The sequence below is a fragment of the Quercus lobata genome, chromosome 7, assembly GCF_001633185.2.
Source record: "Quercus lobata isolate SW786 chromosome 7, ValleyOak3.0 Primary Assembly, whole genome shotgun sequence".
Lineage (NCBI taxonomy): Eukaryota > Viridiplantae > Streptophyta > Magnoliopsida > Fagales > Fagaceae > Quercus > Quercus lobata.
In genome coordinates, this window is record NC_044910.1 from 5,753,040 (window position 1) to 5,773,779 (window position 20,740).

At 34.6% G+C, this 20,740-nt stretch overlaps 1 protein-coding gene, 1 long non-coding RNA gene and 1 pseudogene across 2 annotated transcripts; 2 read left to right on the forward strand and 1 right to left on the reverse strand.

The window, feature by feature from the left end:
- The first annotated feature begins 4,918 nt into the window (after positions 1–4,918).
- Positions 4,919–6,958, forward strand: LOC115954046 (annotated as a pseudogene).
- A 1,611-nt stretch (positions 6,959–8,569) lies between these two features.
- Positions 8,570–9,945, reverse strand: LOC115954048. Its single transcript, XR_004083817.1, has 3 exons — positions 9,825–9,945; positions 9,192–9,717; positions 8,570–8,992 (listed from the first exon to the last, which is right to left on the reverse strand). It is a non-coding gene; the product is annotated as an uncharacterized LOC115954048 (long non-coding RNA).
- Positions 9,946–18,097: 8,152 nt separating this feature from the next.
- On the forward strand, positions 18,098–19,100 carry LOC115952419 (probable xyloglucan endotransglucosylase/hydrolase protein 32). The gene is made up of 3 exons (XM_031069594.1): positions 18,098–18,563; positions 18,670–18,766; positions 18,945–19,100. Exons 1-3 carry the CDS (start codon positions 18,217–18,219, stop codon positions 19,098–19,100), a joined length of 600 nt encoding a protein of 199 aa, XP_030925454.1. The 5' UTR covers positions 18,098–18,216.
- Positions 19,101–20,740: the final 1,640 nt, after the last annotated feature.

The window sequence follows — 20,740 nt, forward strand, 5'->3', positions numbered from 1 at the left end:
ATGACCTTGAGAAGCTAACAATTGAAGACGAGATAAAGATGGATGACCAAGACGAGCATGCCATAGATCAGGTGAGGAGGTGGCAGTGGTAGCAGCTGCAGAAACAACTTGTGAAGGAATCTTCAAGTCATGAACCTCAAACATGCGACCAATCTTACGGCTGTCCCAAGCACTTGACCCGTCCGGGGATCCTGCACATCCACACCATGATTAGTAAATAGAAGATCTACGCCTAATTCGCAAAGTTGACCAACAGAAAGCAAATTGAGGGATAACTTTAGAATATGAAAAGTGTCACTAAGGGATAAACAAGGAGAATAGATTGTTCCTTTATGACTAACAGGCATAGGAGTTCCATCAGCAGTGTAAATGGTGATTGGATGTTCTAAGGGTGCCTTATCAGAAAATTGGGATTCATCAGGAGTCATATGGTTACAACATGCAGTATCAAAAAACCAAGGTTGTTTACCTGAGGTGACAGAAAGGGCAGTGGAAGTGCGGGATAAAACCTGTTGAACAACTGCCTCAATATCAGCCGTAGTAAGTGAGGAAGCCAAAGATGGACCTGTAGGAACCGATGGATCTGAAGGACATACAGTAGCTGCCTGAGGAAGAGAAGCTTTATTCTGCTCTTGCACAAATTTCTGTAGCTTACGACAAACAGAGATGTCATGGCCTTTGGCACGGCAAAACTTGCAGTGAGCACCTTTGGAAGACTGAGAGGTGGGACGCCCGGAGTTTATTCGCGGAGGAGCAGTGAATGCAACAATGGGAGGCTGTGGTGAGGGTGTAGCCAAGACATGATTAGATGATGTCATGTGATAAGTAGGCCGACGATTCTCCTTAGAAATGAGCTCCTTTACTGCAGCATCAAGAGAAGGAGTAGGAGACCGGCTAAGTAAAGAAGCCCTAGTAAGCTCAAAATCCTCACGTAAACCCATCATGAAGTGCATAAATCTACGGCGATCCCGATATTTGACAAAGAGCTCAATGTCCTTAGAACACACCAGTGGAGGATCTGCAGCAAAGAGTTGTTCCCACATAGTAGAAGTCTGAGAATAAAAATCAGAAATAGACTGACCTGTCTCTTGGCGCATTTGATAAAACTTTGATTCAATGTGAAACTCCAAGCTTGAATCATTAGTGTAGTTATAACGATTGGCCAAAAATTTCCAAGCAGCCTCAGCAGTTTCAAGACGAGGAAGAAGATTATGAATGGAGGGAATAGAGGTATTGATAAACCAAGATAAAATTTTACTCTGAATACTCTCTCATTCTTCTAGACGTTCTTCATAATCATCTGTTGTAACAGCAATCTTGGAAAACTCTTCAGCAGTTGTGGCTTTGGACTTAGGGTTTGGTACTGGCTTAGGAATTGAACCAGTCACATATCTCCACAGTTTACGACCCTTGAGAAAGACGGTCATATTTTGAGACCATGCATGATAGCTAGTAGGACCATCCAACATGATGGTGATAGGACGTATGATATCTCGTTCACTTTGTTGAGCCATAATGAAGAAAATGACCAAAAAGTGAGATTTAGATACCTCAAATGCAAAAACAGAGCCCAAAATCAGAATCTACGCGAAAAACTGAGCAAGACAGGTCCTGTTAAAAAATTTTGACTTGGTCAACGATCAAGTCAAAGTCAACGGTCAGGTCTGGTCTAGTCAACGGATGACGTGTGCTGACGTGGCAGGGTGACGTCACACTAGGGCTGACGTGGCAGTTCGTGAAACAAAGCTGGCGCGTGGGGCGCGTGAGTGAGAGTGGCGGCGAGTGGAGCACGTGCTCGTGAGGCAGAAACTTCAGGTGGCGAGTGGGGCCGCGTGTGAAGTGTTTTCTGGCCGTTCTTGGTTGGGTTTTGCACGGGATTGTCTGTTCTGTCACTCAATGCCTTTGCTTTGACAGTTGGATGATCAGAACAATGAGATCCGAGAGTTGTTGGGACTGTGGGCGTGACGGCGGTGACTCGCTTCTGTCAGTAGCTACTGGATGAAGGCGAGGGCAGCAGAAGAACGTCGGAGATGTCCACAGGAACCAGAAAGTCAGAGGATTGGCTCTGATACCATGTTAAGAATGTAAAATGAGAGAGAAAGACTAAATAGTCTGTGTATTGATGTATGTATAATAATGTACAATAGAGAGCCTTATATAGGCTAGATATGTGTGCAGTACAAGTAAAAGGAGTAAACTACAAGTACAATATACTGCGCTAAGCCCAATGGGCTAAACTAGTCTAAGCTATACACTAACATGGACAATGGAATGAAGTTTAGGAAGTAAGGAGAGTGATGAATGAGAAGGATCTGAAGAAGAAACCAGGGTGGAGTTGCGTTGAGGCTAAAGGGATGATCCATGGATTTGTTTCTGCAGTAGATCACACCATCAAATAAAGGAGATTTATGGGATATTGGCATGTTTAAGTCAGATGATACAGGAGTTTGTATGGTAATATTTGCCTAAATTTGTCAATTGAGTGCGAGACATTATTAATTAGTATTTGCCTAAATTTATCAATTGAGTGCAAGACATTATCAATTTAGTATTTGCCTAAATTTATTAATTTATCTATTTAGTATTTGCCTAAACCCCAGCAGAGACATTATCCTGGTTTAGATTTGGTATCCACATGTTCAAATAGGAGGGGGCTGAATGACAGGCGAGCTTAATTTTAACATGCAATTGGCAGAAAGGACCACCTGAGACACGCTTGTTTTGCTTTATTCCTCTGCCAAAAGATTATATGAAATCCATAAATGGCCAACCAGCAGGGATTGTGTGGTGAAGCAATGTGAATCATACATGAATTGATAAATTTGGGTGAATTGGCTTTGGTGGTTCCTAGGTGGTGTTATGCATTTTATACATGGGGTGGTTGAGTCTGTTCAAAGGGACAATTGTTTGTCATACCCATCTTTTGTTTACATGTGTTTGCTTTCTCCAGTGGCATGACTGGCTATGTAGTTAGCATTTGATACTGCTTTTATTTGTCATTTACATAAAATAAGATTCATCTTACAGGTAAATTTGAAGTCATTAATGGCATGAATTTTTTGAATTTTCTAATTAGAAAAAATATCATTTATTTGGTTTTATGGCCCATTTAGTCATGCTTTCCCTGTAAGCAGTTCACCCCCCACACCACCCACCCACCCCACCCCACCCCCCCCCCCCCCCAACTCCCAACCAAAAAAAAAAAAAGCAACAGCCAACTAAAGAGTAAAGATATGTAAGCCAAACTGGTGCTGGAAAACCAATAGTCCCATGTAATGTCTTCCCCAGGAAGAGAGGGAGGAAAAAGGGAAAATGAAAGGAAGAATAACTAACGTATCAAAAAAGTGGAAAGAAGTGGTCCAATGAAAGGGGTGTAGGTGTGAATTACAGTCTGAAACTGACATTTTAAGTCACTTTTTGTTGATAATTATTTAATTTTTCCTATTACTTATTAGCATGTATGGTATTTTTCTTATTGTTTTCTTAAGTGACTTGATATCCACGTTTTTCACTAAAATTCGATTTCAACTGAACTATCTCTTAATATATACTGTCATGTACTCATGTTCAATGTTGGAGATTTCCTGCTTCAGAAATTACGAATGAGAATTTTACTTAATGTTATTTGTTTGAAGGAATATTTAATGTTATTATATATCAGCAACTATTATCCATGTTTTGGGAGTTGAATGCTTGAAGAATGAAGCTAACATAATTTGCTCTATTATATCCGGTATCATAGTCTAATAATTTGTCCATTATTCTCCTAATAATTTTGATTCATACTATGAAGATTCTGCCTAGCCTGTTGCTAAAGATTTGTCTTATAGTGAATGAATAGGTATATAGCTTATTGTCATGCAAACTCATCAACTTCTTATCATTTCCTACATACATAGTACATATATGTATGTATATGTATATGTATTCGCAGGTGTGTGAATTTATGACTTTTATATTTTGTGTCAGGGTCAATATGTTGGTTTTGGTCATATATACAAGTGAATAATGTTGTTAATTCAAGTTGAGAAATGTGACAACTGAGATGCGGGATATCTGTTCTACAGGGGTAGTTCAGGTTTTGGATATTGGTTGTGGTGTTGCCAGCTTCTCTACTTACCCCCTTCCCTTGGATAAATAAACAATGTCCTTAGCTCCCAAAGATGGGCACTGATCTCTACTCTAGCCACAACACATCTACCATCCCCCAGTTGCTCCTTTGAGAGGTTCACTGTTCAAGATTCTCATGTCAATTGGGATGAGAACTGTACCTTGGCACCCTAAAGATATATATGAGTATATATCGAGACCCAACTATAAACATAAGAAACTAATCTGCAGGTTTTTATTTATTTATTTTCCTAGTATATAGATGTCAGTCTGGCTTGGCTTGCTAACTCTCAAAACAGTGAGTTTGCCATGCTGCTGTTCCAGATGGGCTGAAGAAGCGAACTCTTGAGCTCTTGCAATTCAAAGAAGGCTCAGTACCAGTAAGATATCTCTGGGTTCCTCTCATTTCTAGTAGACTTGGTGCAAAAAAAATGTAAGCCCCTTCATGATAAGAGCATAATTGAATCTTGGGCAGAAAGGAATCTTTCCTTTGCAGGATGGCTCCAGTTGATTTAATCAGTTCTTTATAGCCTTTTGGATTACTGGTCCAGCATCTTCATATTGCAAAAGTAGATTATCAAGGCTTTTGAACATAAATTTAATAGTTAACTTTGGAAAGGAAGAATGGTTCAGCTCTAAGGGCTAAGTATCCTGGCCTGGGGTATATTGTATACAAGCAAAAGAGAGAAGCTGGATTAGATTGAAGAGTGGAAGAATTGAACAAAGCAGCCATAATGAGACATATATGGGATTTTTTTTGCAAAGGCAGGCTCAAATTGGGTGGCTTGGTTTCAATCTAATCTTTTAAAAGATAAGTTTATTTGATGTTTATTTTTGCAATACCATGATTGAGGTTTATTTGAAATGTGGGTGTGTAGATTATGCCCGTAAACTGATTGACGCTATGTCACAGAGAGATTTGGTTTCTTGGACGTTGATTATTTCAGGGTATGTTGGTGAGGGAAGTGTTGGTACTGCTTTCAATTTGTTCCAGGAAATGATGGTAAACTCTGAACCCAATTCAGTGACTTTGATGGCAATGTTGCAGGCTTGTTGTGCCAGTGAAATTTTGATCCATGGGATGCAACTTCATGATTATGCAATCAAGAGTGGGTTAGTAATAGATGGGTCAGTACAAAATTCAGTTCTAAAAATGTATACTAGGACAGGTAGTGTTGAATAAGTCGAAAACTTTTTCAGCAAGATTGACAGAAAGGATGAGGTTTCCTGCAATATTCTGATTTCCTATTATGCCATGGACGGGGATATTGAAAAGTTAGTGAATATTTTTAGTGAAATGCGGGGTAGTAGTGCTGCACTCAGCATTGAGAGTTTAACATTACTTATATCAGCATTTGCGTAGAGATCTTTTTCAAGGAGAACAGATACATCGTTTAACCATTAAACTGGTTTTTGTGATGATGTGTTGCTGACTTCTTTGTTGGATTTTTATGCCAAGTGTAGGAAAATAGCGGCATCAGCTCAGTTGATTAGAGAAATTCCTAATAGAAACAGTCTTACGTTTAGGGCTATGATGTCAGGTTTCATTCAGAATGGATATATTAAGGATGCCATAAATTTGTTCCGTCAAATGCAAGCTGCAAATTTTGAGCCCGGGGCTGGATCTTGAGAAGCATTGTTGATGCATGTACCCATTTGGGAACACTGCAATTGGGTAAAGCAATGGCAATCAATGGCTACTTTATAAGGAACTTTATTTACAGATCCATGGAAGAAACTATGCACCTGGAAACCTCTATCTTAAACATGTATGTAAGATGCGGAAACATTTCATTGGCTAGAATGTGTTTTAACAATATATTGATCAAAGAGTTAGTAACCTGGACAACAATGATTGAAGGCTTTGGAACTCATGGGCTTGGTTTTGAAGCCCTAGAATTTTTTGCTCTGATGCTGGGGGAAAGAATAAAACCGAACTGTATGACCTTTTTGAGCTTACTGACTGCTTGTAGCCATTCTAGTCTTCTCAGAGAAGGGTGTGAAGTCTATAATTCCATGAAATGCACATTTGGTATTCAACGTGATTTGGATCATTACAATTGCATTGTGGATCTTTTGGGTTGATATGAAAAGCTTAAAGAGGCCATAACCATAATGGTGAAAATGGTGATTATTCCTGATAGAAGGATTTGGGGTTCTCTTCTTGCAGCTTGCAGAGTTCATGGAGACATAAAACTTGGGGAATATACGGAACAAAGGCTTTTGGAATTGGAGCCTGATAATATTGGGTATTTACCTTGTTGAGTATGTACAGGCCAAGTGTTGGACAATGGGATGAAGTTGAAGAAGTAAGGAGAGTAACGAATAAGAAGGATCTCAAGAAGAAACCAGGGTGGAGTTGCCATGAGGCTAAAGGGATGATCCATGGATTTGTTTCTGCAGATAGATCACACCATCAAAGGGAAGTGATTTACAAGATATTGGCGTGTTTAAGTAGGGTGATACAGGAACATATATAGTAATCTTTGGCTAAACTTATCAATTCAGTGGTGCATTCCAATGCCCAACATTACCCTAGTTTTGTTTCAGTGTCCGCATGTTCAAATAGGAGTGGGCTTAAATAAGAGGCCAACTTAATCTTAAAGATGCAGTTGGCAGAAAGGAAGAGAAGAACTAGAATGGCATTGCCCTCCACTGGAGACACTTGTTTTGCTTGATCCCACTGCCAGAAGATTATAAGAATACCCTAAGGAGGCCAACCATAAGGGATTATGTGTGGTCAAGTACTGTGCATCACACACGACTTGACAAAATTAGGTGCATGAAAAGAATCGCTTTAGTGGTTCCCATTTTAAACATAAGCGACTGAGAATGTTAAAAGGTGCACTTGTTTTCCATAGCCCTATTTTGTTTAAATGTTTTTCCTTTTCTCCAATTGTATGACTGGCCTTGTAGTTAGCATTTGATACTGATTTTGTTTGTCAAGCACTGAAATAATATTTATCTTACAAGTAAATTTGAAATCACCATTGGCATGAATTGTTAGAATTTTCTCAATAGAAAAAATATATTTGTTGTTTGGATTTATGGTGCATATAATCATGCTTGCCCCCCACTCCTCCACACAAATAACCTTACTAAATATATCTATGCCAAACTGAGCCTGAAAAACCAGAATAAAGAAATAGACCCACGTAATGTCTTCCCCAGGAAGAGAAGGAGTGCTGATGAATAACAGTCTGAAAATAACATTTTAAGTCGTGCTGATGATAATTGTTTTAATTTTACCTATGACTTGTTAGTGTGTATGGTACTTCTCTTATGGATTTTTATGTCACCTAAATAAGATATCCTATTTGGCACTAAAATTTGATTTCAACTGCAATTTCCATTTTGTCATTTTTTTCTTATTGATAATCATATCTGTAATATATACCATCATGTTCAATGTTGGAGCTTTCTTGCTTCAAGAAATTACAAATGGGAATTTACGTAATGTTATTTGTTATTTTTTCTAAGGAATACTTAATGTTATTATATATAAGCAATTATTATCCTTGTTTTGGGAGTTGCACCAAAATAAGAATTAAGCTAACGTAATTTTCTCTATTATATCCTGTATCTTAGTCTACCAATTTGTCCCTTTTCGTCTCCTAATACTTTTGATTCATCCTATGAAGATGCACCTAACCTGTGGGTAAAAATTTGTCATCATTATAGAGGGAAAAATAGGTACAAAGCTTTTTGTCATGCTAACTCATCAGCTTTTTATCACTTCCTATGTTCATACCACGCATACATACATGCATATGTTTGTGTGTGGCGCGTGTGTATTTGTGACTTTTGTATTTTGTTAGGATCAATGTTGTTTTTGGTCATATATGTTAAACATAACTGAATTTTGTTGTACATTCGGGTTAGGAAATAGGACTACAAGGGAGTGATCTGCATTATGCTTACCTCTTCCCCTTGGATATACAAACAATGTCCTTTACTCCCAAGGATGGGCACGGGAATCATATTTGACTCTTAGGGTTTGCAGGCAGGTTCTAGGTGGTGAAGCCTTGGGTTTGTTTTGTTGTTACTTTTGTTCCTCTTTTATCTTCTATTTTCCTAATTGTTCTGCATCAGCCTCTGTCTCTGTTCTGATCACAAAAACGATTCCTATATGGGGAAAATCACCCTGCAAGACATTAACTGCACTTCGTTTGTGGATGTGGACTGAATGTTACTTGTTCTGCTGCAGTTTTCTATGTAATTGGCTTTAATTTTTATTGGCTGCTGATGTTCTGAACCTTGTTCAAGAAATTTTTTTGTATTTCTTTTCTGAAATGAAGCCAGGTAGGTGATGCGTAAATTGTTTGCATTTTTATTGATTTCCTTTGCTCCTAATGTCATTGTTATTTGTGTTAATGAATCCTCGTGTGAAGTTTATTCAAGTAGTAAATTATCCAGAACTTCTCCAGGTTTATTCTTGGTTATTTCATAACTGATGAAATTGATTGACAAAGGGGTCCCTTGTTTTCCCAACCCCGAGCATTTGATTGATCTTACAGCTCAGTTTATTTTGATGGAGCTTTCAAATCTGTTCCCATCAAAATGTCAGAAACAAGTTTCTGTTATAGGAAAACTAAACCATGTTTTTCAGAAAGTAACCCTAACGTCTGCAATAAAACTACAAGCTTCAAATTCTTTGAAAACCATATCATAAACAACTCTAGCAAGAGTTGTCTTACCCATTCCCCCCATCGCCCAAATCCCTATAAAGCGAAAATAGTTTGACCCTACATCTAAACATGACTCCAACTCCAGCACTCGAGAGTCTAATCCTATTAGACCCTCATCAATATCTGAGAATGTATCATCATTCAATTTATGCGATATTACTCTAACAATGCTTCTGATAACCTGTGACCAGGGCCTGCAATGAAGAGAGAACATGGTACATATTTGGTTTTCAATTCCGTTTATTCAAACAAAACCGTGTAAACTAATTGACTCAAGATAAAACTTATAGAAATACAAACATGAATGTCGATCTGCTTAAGATTCAAAATGACGTTATATGAAGTGGGTCATCTGAATATTAAAAAGAAATAATTGCGGCAAATAAAAATTACCTATTTATTACAGGCCATCCAACGATTTCGCCAACTTGACTCAAAGCATCTCTCCACATGTTCACCCGGTCCTCGTTGAAATTTTGTTCATGTTTGATAAAGTCATGTTCGAAAGTTCCTTTTTGTTTCCATACATCGGATAGCTCCGCATCATAAAAAACAGGCCAAATTTTCTCTTTCTCGCACTAAACAATCTTTACAAGTTCATTTAAGCACCAAGTTGAAGATGCATAGTTTTTTGAGAAGATGACAACAGCATATCTTGATTTTTCTATTGCATTCGAAAGCTCTGGCGAAATAGTTTTTCCTTTCTCAAGTTTCTCATCGTCCTTAAAGGCGATAATGCCCTCCCTTTTGAAGGCATCATATAGAAGGTCTGCAAATGTGTTGCGGTTGTCCTCGCCTCTGAAACTGATGAAGACATCATACTTCCATCTGCCAGTAGAAGATGAAGAAGAAGAAGAAGAACTTGGGAAAGATAACAAAGCAGTTTCCATGTCAATTAAAGCCATTAGAAACAATGGATCTGCATGCAAATTTTAAAAAAATCAAAAACAAAAATTAATCAATTAGAATTAGTTTAGAACTGAAGAAAGATTAAAAAGAAAATAAATTAAAGGAAGAAGAAAATACTTGAATTGGCGTAGTTTTGAATATGCGTCGAATTGGAAAGAGATGGAATTGAATCTGAAATTTGAAACTGATGAGAGACGGAGAGACGACTGAGGATTGGACTTCTGAAATTTGGAACTAGTAAGAGAGTACTCAAATTTCAGAGCTCCTTTTGAGAAAATTACAAGAAACTTCCAGTGCTTTTTTGTTGTTATTATTATTATTATTATTTTATTTGTTTCTGAGTGCTTACACTCCAAACTTCCTAGTGAGGAGCGAAACTCGCTCTTTTTTTCTTGTTCTTTTTTAAATTTTTTGGCCGCGTTTTCAAAAGTAGCGTTAAAAGTTGTGCGTGGGCGATGAAAGTTCTGTTTTTATTATTTATTTTTATCACCTATTATAAATTTCTTTTCATATTACTTTTTCACCCGTTGGATGGGTTTTTTATTTGGGTAAATTTCACTAACTACCCTTGAGGTTTGGAGAAATATCAAAGAGGTCCAGAAGTTTTCAAAACTAACCCTTTCAGTCCTTAAGTCCAAACGGACCTAACGCCGTTATTTAACTTTTACACTCACTCAAACCTTTCTTCTCTCATCCCTCTTTCTTCTCACCCTCTCTGAATCCTTCATCCCTCTTCCACTCTTAGACCTTTCTTCTCAATCTTTCTAACTGCCTTAACCTTCTTCCACTCTCATACCTTTCTTTGACTCTCTTGTCCCTTTCTTCTCTCTCGTGGTCTTTGCGACGGCGCTGTGGCGTGGGTTAGCAACGTTCATAGGTTTCGGTGTGGATCGGTGTTGGTTCTCGTGGTCTTTGGGCAACGTTGAGCTATGGGTAAATAGTGTTTGCGAGTTTCGGCGTGGATTGGTAATGGTTCTCGTGGTCTTTCGGCGGTGTCGTGCTGTGGGTTAGCAGTGGTTCATGGGTTTTGGTGTGGAAGCGGTGAAGGTTGTTTTTGGATTTTGGTTTGGGTTATTTGTGGGTCGGTGATGGAGGTTGTTTGTGGATTTTTCAGCAGTAGAGGTGTGGGTTTTGGTTTGGATCGGCGGTGGGTCGGCGGTGGAGGTTTGTGTATTTTGGTTTGGATCGGCAAGGTGGGTTTGCTTTGGTTTGAGCAAAGGTTTTGTGGGTTTGCTGTGGTTTGAGCAAAGATTTTCTCTTTGCTGATGAAGATGCTGAGCTTGAGAGCCATTGGTAAAGGGGTGTTGGTGATGGAGTGAGCAGTGTTTGTGAATTTGAGAAGATGTTTTGGGTTTTTGGTTAAAGAGAGGTTTTGATTTATTGGGTTTGGTTTTGGGATTAGGATTTTGAGTTGAGAGGTTGATTTTCTTTTTGTCACAATTCTTGATGGATTTGTGATTTTTGTTGTGTGTTTTCCGTTTTGATTGTTGGATTCATTCAAGCATTTTCTTTCCCTGTTTGTTTACTGAGAAAATTACAGGGGAGTTTCTATTTTTATCACTCAAGAAAGAGGAGAGATAGATAGAGAAAGGGATGAGAGGAGAGGTTAACGGCGTTAGGTCCGTTTGGACATAAAGGACTGAAAGGGTTGGTTTTGAAAACTTCTGGACCTCTTTGGTATTTGCCCAAACCTCAGGGTTAGTTAGTGAAATTTACCCTTTTTCTTTTTAATAAAAATTCAAGCATTGCAACGAGGAACACAAGGAAGTCCTAAAACTTTCCATTGACCAGCGAAGTCCTGTTTATATTGCTTTATTTTTTCACCAGCTACAAAGATCATTTTGCACTGCTTTTTAACCCAAGTAAAGAGTTTATTTACATATTTATTACAAAATTAATTGTTAAAGTAAAATAAGAAAAATCATGCAATTATGAGATTTAATTTTGAAATTTCATTTTTAACTAGAATTATTCTTATGCATTGCATGGTTTTGGCTATAAACTTTTAAACTAATTTTATTGAAAAATAATAAATTAATACTCACTTGAGTCTCATCTAAATTGTATATAAAGTAATCTATATTGTATATAAGGTGTTGTTCTTTGGATTCAAGCAATCACACAACATATTTATATAAAAAGAAATTCCTAAATTTAATAATTAAAAATCTAAGGAAACTTAACCAGAGATTTTTCATTTGCCAGAATATTTGTAGTTAGATCTAAAATGTGTTATGCACTTGAAGAGTATAGTCTACATGGTATTTTGTTTTTCAAACCTTTATTTAGATTTATGTTTTGATACACTAATGGCCTCTTTTATCTAAATAGGATCTCCTTACAAATGAGTGGAGAGTCATGAAAATTTAATATTAAAGGAGTCCTAATGAATAAAAATGATATAGGTAATTTGTTAGAAAAAATTATTAGTTCAAGCAAAGTTGCATGATCATATTGAGATGTGAATTCCTTTTCATGATGTAGATTTAATATTACTTGCTAATAGCAATCTTGTGAAGAAATATGTTGTTGATATTCATAACATGCTATGTTAAAAAAAAAAAAACAAAATCATGGATACTATTCAAATGTGTTGTGAGTGATAAATATAGGTATGGATATTACTATTAGTAAAAACCAAAAATAAGGACTAATTGCGGAGAATTTTTTTTTTTTTAATTTACATGCTCATAATGTTGAACAATTTCTTTCGCACATATATAATATCATTAACAACAAAATTAAAAATGAGAAATAGTATCATAAAAATTTTACTACTCAAGAAAATCAATTTAATCTAATAACGCACATTCAAACATTACACAAATACAAATTAAACCTTTGTTGTAGGAGTGAATACAAAATTTGATAATTCTTAAATAATAAATAGGTAAAGAGTATCTATACTATTATTTAAGAGGCTTTCTCTGTTTGGATTCCTTATTTTTTTTAGTTCAAAAAAGCCCCTACACCCCTATGTTTAAGTAGAGACAAAACTAAAGGGCAATTCGGTAAAAACTATACTATTATTTAAGGGGCTTTCCCTATTTGGATTCCTCATTTTTTAGGTCAAAAAAGCCCCTACACCCCTATATTTAAGTAGAGACAAAACTAAAGAACAATTCGGTAAAAATGTAACTATAACTCCCACTATAACATAGTACTATTATTTAAGAGGCTTCCCCTATTTGGATTCCTCATTTTTTAGTTCAAAAAAGTTTGTACACCCCTATATTTAAGTAGAGACAAAACTAAAGGACAATTCAGTAAAAATGTAACTATAACTCCCACTATAACATAATAAAGATTTCTTTATTTGATTCCTCATTTTTTAGTTCAAAAAATTCCCTACACCCCTATGTTTAAATAGAGACAAAACTAAAGGACAATTCGGTAAAAATGTAACTATAACTCCCAATATAACATAATAAAAATACATCTTTAACTCTCACCTATAACATTGCCTACTAATAGGCCAACAATAACAACCAATAATAATCTTCCACTTAGGATTTGTTGTGAAAATATTGTGGACATATTATTTCTCTTGAAATTTTATGATGTTTTTAACTTCAATTTTTTTTAGTCGTAGTTATCTAAAAGTTTTGTTAAATATTTGAAAGTAGGGTTTTTTTTTTGGATAAATTTGAATGTGGGTCTTTTTTTTTAGGGAGACTTTTTTTTTTTTTTTGAGAATTTTTCAGGGAAAAGTTGAACATGGGGTTTTTTTTTTTTGGATAGAAGTTGAACGTGGGTTTGAAATTTCAATGTGGTATTTGAAAATTTTTGGATTTCTTTTGGATATGATTGATTTCTACTTTTTAGTATTTTTTTCTGAAAAAAAAAAAATTAGGAAAAAAGAAAAAGAAAAACCAAACGTGAGATGAGATTGAGGGGGAAAAAAAAAAAAAAAAAAAACTAAAGAAAGAAAAGTGAAAACGTGGAGTAATGCTTGGAGTTTTTTTTGTTGAGAAAAGTGTAATGCTTGGAGTTAAACGTGGGAGTTAAATAAAAAAGTAATCTTAGTGTTAGGTTCAAATTTGAACCAATAACAACTAACCACCTATGATTTATTGTGAAAATGTTGTAAAAATGTTGTGGACGTAGCATCTCTCAAATTTTAAATACCACGTTTAGATCTTTAACAAGAATATTGGATCTACTTACTAAAAAAACTGAAAGAAGTTAAAAATCTATCCCAACTTAAACCATTATCAAAATATATAGCTCTCCACCCTTTCAAGTTTCAAACATTCAATTCATTCTCAAAAAAAAAAAAAAAAAAAAAAGTTTCAAACATTTAATTGAATAGAGAGGTTGACCGTGGTTTGTGGGCTATGGAGGATTCTTGGTTAGTGTTCATAGTGGCTAATTTGATATGGTCATAAGCCCGTAATGGAGGCTGCTTTAGGATTTCATCATTGCACAAATATGGGAACAGAATTTGAGTTCCAGCCAAGGGGTTTAATTGGTGGGGTGGGTGTTTAGAGGTTACAGATTTTGTGAGTGTGTGTGTGTGTTTTCAAACCTTCATTTTTTTGCTATTGGAATTCAAGTATATATATATAAATATATATATATATATATATATTTTATTTTATGTTATGTCATATGTGTGTCATGTATTACATATTACAAAATCAAAAAGTTTGTGTTCAAGAGAAAATGAATTTGAGATAGAGAGTTTTGGTGATTTTTCTATATACAAGTTTTAGTTTGTAGATCGAAAAATCCGATTGGTGTTAATTTGGCTCAATGTGAACACTTACCGTTACTTTGGTTTTATACACATTTATAAACTTTATGATATATATTCTTATTTGAAGGACTTGCCCAAGGGGTGCATTGGTTGACTAAGATTATGACTTCAGAGGGATTAAAGAAGAAGAAGAAGAAGAATTACATAAGAACCTCCAATCTTTTCTACCATCTTCAAATGCATTCTTTTTTATGAGAAAAGCTGAAGATCCCACCGGATATATATTTTACAGCCTTGAGGTAAGTGAATATGAAGAATTGTCATTTTGTTAGGTTTTTTTTGCTTAGTATATTTTTTAATTGATGTTGTATGTGATATTGAGTTTGCAATTTGGTATTCTTTAGTGAAAATATACAAGTAGTCAATTTAATGGAATGATGTAGCTAAGTTTTGGATTTCAAGCATTCAGAATTTGAGACAACCCTAATGAAGAGGAAGAGTGCCTTAGAGAGTTTAAGGATCCATGACTTTGAGCTAAAGTGATATATTAGCATGTACTCCGTATTTGGTATTTTTTACTATGATCCTATGGATCTTGGCTGTGGTATTTGTAAAACTATCTTAATTTTGTAGAAAATACTAAGTTGTAGTGGTTGAAGGCTACTACAACCTGTGCAATGTTTTTCATGTCTAATACTTATGTGTAGATGCTCCAGAAGTGTAGTGCTTTTCTTTTTTTCTTTTTAATGTTGAAAATTTCATTAATTTTAATTTGCGGTTTATGCGTACTTCAAATGAAGTTTATGTGTGTATCTTTAAATTTATTGTGATAAAGATAACTGAACTGAAGAAAAACATTTGGGCTTGGGTTCAAAAAAACAATATGCTTTTGAACAAATCCATAACTTTTGGGATTGGGTTAAAAAAAATAATAGATGCACCAAATAAAAAATTACATCGCTTGATATTAATCTTAGATAATATGTGGACTTCTCAATAAGTATTCTTGGTGTTGTAAGAAATTAATACTATTTAAATTTTCTTTTATATCAACCGAGTGTTGTATATAACTGTTATACTGGACTAGCCTTTGAGCATGCACTCACGCACGTGCTTAGAGATTCTTCTATTTTTTGAGTAAGGGTTAATTTAGAGCATTTATTATAATTTGGGATTACTACATTTTCCAATAAAAAAAAATCTAGAGCTGTAATGAAAAATTATTTCTCCACACATGATACTCATCACACCCCTAGGTTTTTTTTGTGATTGAAAAATGTAGTAATCCCAAATTATAATAAATGCTTTAAATTAACCCTTATCTAAAAAATAAAAAAGCCTCTGGCGCGTGCTCAGAGGCTAGTATATTTATAAAGATTTATATAATAAATTTAATGGATTTAAAATTGCATTTATGACTCATAAACAAAACCTTAAATTAAAAAAAAAAAAAAAAAAAAAAAAAAAAACACACACACACACACACACACAGACACACACACAAAAACCACAAAGAAGAGAAACACATACCTATAATAGTTTGGATGGGAGATTTGATAAAGACTTCTACTATGGATTTCACGAACATCAAATTGCTTAAGTGATAAGAAATAAAATAAAATAAAAGAGAGTTATAGATTTCTAAACAACATAGAAATTGTAAGAGAATGAGAATTATTGATAATAGGGGAGAGAAAAGAAGAAGAAGAACTTGTTGTGCCTAACAATGGATCTGCATGCAAAATTTAAAAAAACCAAAAACAAAAATTATTAATCAATTAGAATTAGTTTAGAACTGAAGAAAGATTCAAAAGAAAATACGTTAAAGGAAGAAGAAAATACTTGATTCCCAACCTGAATTGCGTAGTTTTGAATATGCGTCGAATTAGAAAGAGATGGGATTGAATCTGAAATTTGAAGTTGACGAGAGATGGAGAGAAGACTGAGTAGGGGACTGTTATAATTTGGAACTGATAAAAGAGCACTAAATTTCAAAGCTCCTGTTGGAAAAATTACAAGAAACTTCCAATGCTTTTATTATTATTACTAGTATGTAACCCGTGCGGTATATTATAAATCATGAGTCTATTTATGTTTAAAATGCTCAGTTAAGTTTAAATTCATATTATTAACCAGAAAATTTCATTCACAAAACTTAGCAATACGTTTTTATGATACTTCCAATGTATTCAATAATTTTTCTTCTTTTATGACACGAAAAAGAAAAGAATCATTAAAATTTTCTTATTAAATTAGAGCAATGTTACACTATAAATATTTTTTATAATTATTGAGTTAGTAAATTGTTATTGATTTTTGGAGTCATCGTTAGGACAGTAACATTACTTCCTTGACTACCGTTAATAACTTATCATATGAATAAGGTAATTATGAAGTATGTTGTTAACAATATTGTGACTTTAATTTATCTTATTAATTTAATTTGCTTCGATGGGGAGGTGGGCTTGTTTTAAGGCCGAATCCGACAGACCCTTAGACCAGTGGGTTGACCCGAAGCCTCTGATCAGTTGGATTTGGTTTGTTTTCTTAGTAAACCTGAATATTCTGTTTGGATAGTGGGTTAAGGGTTTGAAAATCCGTATAACCTGATCCGACCGAAAGTTTAAGAGTAAAGGGAAAAAAAAAGATATATATCTCTCGATTCTTGAGGTGAGCACGTGAAACTGAGTTTGCAAAAGCAAAAATCAAATCAGCAAAAGCAAAGATCAAATCACCAGAAGACAGAAGCTCAGAACGGCCAAGATCGAAAGGGAAATCCCATCTCAAACACTGTTCCACCGAATCCACACGCAAACCTAAGTCTTCAAGGAGTTCAATCCCATCTCAGATCTGTTTTCACTTCTCAATATTAAATCAAAATCTCACTCTCAATCTTAGAAGTCTCCGTTCTCTCTACTCCCAATCTCAAGTCTCTCTACTACCAGTACTCTGAAAATGTACTACCAGTACTTCTGCGTTTCATTGAGAAACTCTCAAAATCTACTACCAGTACTTATGCATTTCATTGCAACTTCTTTTCGTAGGTTTCCAACCATGCAAACAAAGATAACAGGTTGTTCTTTTCATTAAGAGCATGAAAGAAAGTAGTTTTAGAAAGAAAAGAACAAAAAAATTTATGCATTCTATTATTTCAATTACCTAAATATGATGAGTTATTTATTTATTTATTTTAGGAAATTGAAATAATATAAGGCATAAATTTAGCATTTAATAAATTAGATAGACAAGTGGCATGTTTTTATTTGTGGAGTATATAGTGGAGCAGGAAGAGTGGGATAGAAGATTTGGACTCAGAAAGAGTCTAAATCTTCTGTCTCATTCTTCCTGCTCCACTATATACTCTACAAATAAAAATAAGCCACATGTCCATCTAATTTATTAAATGCTAAATTTATGCATTCTATTATTTCAATTACCTAAATATGATGAGTTATTTATTTATTTATTTTAGGAAATTGAAATAATATAAGGCATAAATTTAGCATTTAATAAATTAGATAGACAAGTGGCATGTTTTTATTTGTGGAGTATATAGTGGAGCAGGAAGAGTGGGATAGAAGATTTGGACTCTTTGAGAAATGGTTCATACATTTACTACTTATTAGTATTACTGTACTTATTGTGACCAAGTCTATTATTGTGCAGAGCTCTAGAGCTCTTCAGGGTTTCTTTTAATTGTGAGCAATTTGATTGGTTTTGAGTCCTAATAATAATCAATTTCCTCATGAGTCATTTGCTTGTACCTCTCTTAGAGGGACCCACTAATCCTGTTATTTATATCGAACAGTAATGCCATACTCTTCTTTCATGTACACCTTGTCTCAATTCTGGAAGTTCTCTGTCTCATTTTCTCACCTTTCATGCACAATCACAATCATCCTACTTTCTCCACATTATAGCTTCCTTTCATTCATCTTTCTTCCCCTCTTCATGGCTTTCTTTTTTTTCCTACTTTTGATCTTTTTTGTCCCTTCAAGCAATGCTCAGTGGCCACCTTCACCTGGCTACTGGCGAAGCTGTAGGTTCAACTCCATGAGGTTTTACAAAGGATATAAAAACCTCTGGGGTCCTTCGCATCAAAACTTTGGCCAAAATGCATTAACCATCTGGGTTGATCGTACCTCAGGTCTTACTCAGTCTCATTATGTATACTTAATATATAGCTCTTAAATTTCTTTGTACACATCCTGATTTTTTATTAACTATTCTCCATTTTATTGCTTGGTTTTTCATAACATGAAGTGGGTTCAAGTTTGTACGTCCATTTCGATCTGGCTACTTTGGTGGCTCCATTAAGTTTCAACTTGGTTACACTGCAGGAGTCATTACAGCTTTCTGTGTCAGAATTTGGACCAAATAATAAGTGGTATTAATTTTACTATTCTTAAGAAAGACTCAATTTTTTAAAAGTAATTAAAATTTATGTGTATTGACAAGTATAATAATTTTTTAAAGGAACTAGATTTTTTAATTATAATTTGATTAGTGTAATTGTATACTAAATTGGGCAATGGCAGATCTCCAACAATGAAGCTCATCCAGGTTTCCATGATGAAGTAGACACTGAATTCCTTGGGACAACATTTGGGAAGCCTTATACTTTACAGACCAATGTTTACATCAGAGGGAGTGGGGATGGGAGAATTATAGGCAGAGAGATGAAGTTTCAATGAGATGTAACGACAAATTTTTGATAATCAGAAGGATAAGGTTCATCACACTTTGAATTTTCCACAATCGATAAGCATTCCTTTTTACAAACCGTTAAGGAAATCATAATTTTAAAACTTTTTCCAAGCTTAACATACAATTAATAAAAAAAAAACAGAATATTGCATCTTATAATTTAAGTGATGCTACAATGAGAGGGAAAAAATAAAATAAAAGAGAATTAAAGAAGCCTATGCACCAACTTAAACATTTCAAGGTCGACTGAGCATCTTTTGCATGTAACCACAAATTCTTCGTAACCGTAAGGATAAGGTTCATCTCGGTTCCAATGTCCCATTCCAATTTTGTGGCATGCTTGAAAGTTTGGAATTTTATACAGGGTGGTTCCCGCAGCAAGTAGTCGAAGCATTTTACGGCATTTTAGAAGCTAGTGCTTCCCATGTTCATCATTTAAAATTTCCAAAAGGTTATCAACGCCTTCAGTATTTGACTCCCAAAGTAGCATGATTCCATGAATATAAGCTGCAATAAAATTGGGAAATGGAAGAGTTTTTTCAATTAACTTTTTTCCTTCATCGACTTGTTCATTCAAAAGTATTTGTAGCTTCCCACTATCAGTAGCGCATCAGGATTTTCAGCTTCGTAACATGAAAAAATTAGGATTTTTTCTTTGTCATGTAGTAGAGCTGGGTGGTTGAAATAATGTGTTAGTTTAATTTGTTGGAGAACTAACTTGTTTTCCGTTAACTTGTTGAAGCGTTTGCAACTAATTAAGAAAAAGGGAAAAATTAAGTTAATAGACTACATAATTAAATAGAGGGAAATAAATAAGTAGATACAAATTGGGAAAAAAGTTTTTTATACCTTAATGTTTCCCAGGAGTGTTGCGGATTCTTTGCCCACTTTCGAAAAGATTTCAACAAATATGTCATTAGGAAGATTTTTTAAAGTATTCATTTTTTTTTTTTTGGTTTGAAATAGTGTGTTAACATTTGATATACTATTTATAAGCAAATAATTTTTTTAAGGTTCATAGTATCATATTTAATAACAATACATAATAATAATGTGTTTAAGAATTTTGAGATGATTATACATGAATTTGATGGTGAAGTTGTTAAATTCATATAGAATTTTGTATTGCAATTGGTTCTTAATGAATTTAATTGTTTCCATCTGTTAATATTAATAGTTCACAGTTAATGTTAGTGGTTAATTAAGTCCATTGAACTCCTGTTTCAGTCCCCTAATAATTGACAGTAGTAGAAAGTGCTCAACCATTCGGATCCCAAGAATGTAAGACAAACCAGTTCAATGAATTAACCAAAACGAAAATAAATGTAAAGCATGGAATCTTAATTGAACCTCATGTTGAAAAGCTATATGAGACATCATGCGTTGAAAAGCTAGGGCTTTTCATTTGTATATTTCCTGTATCCTCATAGCTTTTGCCATGACTATAAACACATATTACAAAATGATTATTACATGACAATCATTTCAGATTCTACACAGAAAGTGCAAGCACAGCCTAGTTGGAAGTGCATTTTTGAAGTATTTAAAGGCTTTTTCTTATACGAAGTAATATTTATAATATACAATCAAAATTACTTTGAAAATTTAAAATAGTAATATGTAGGCT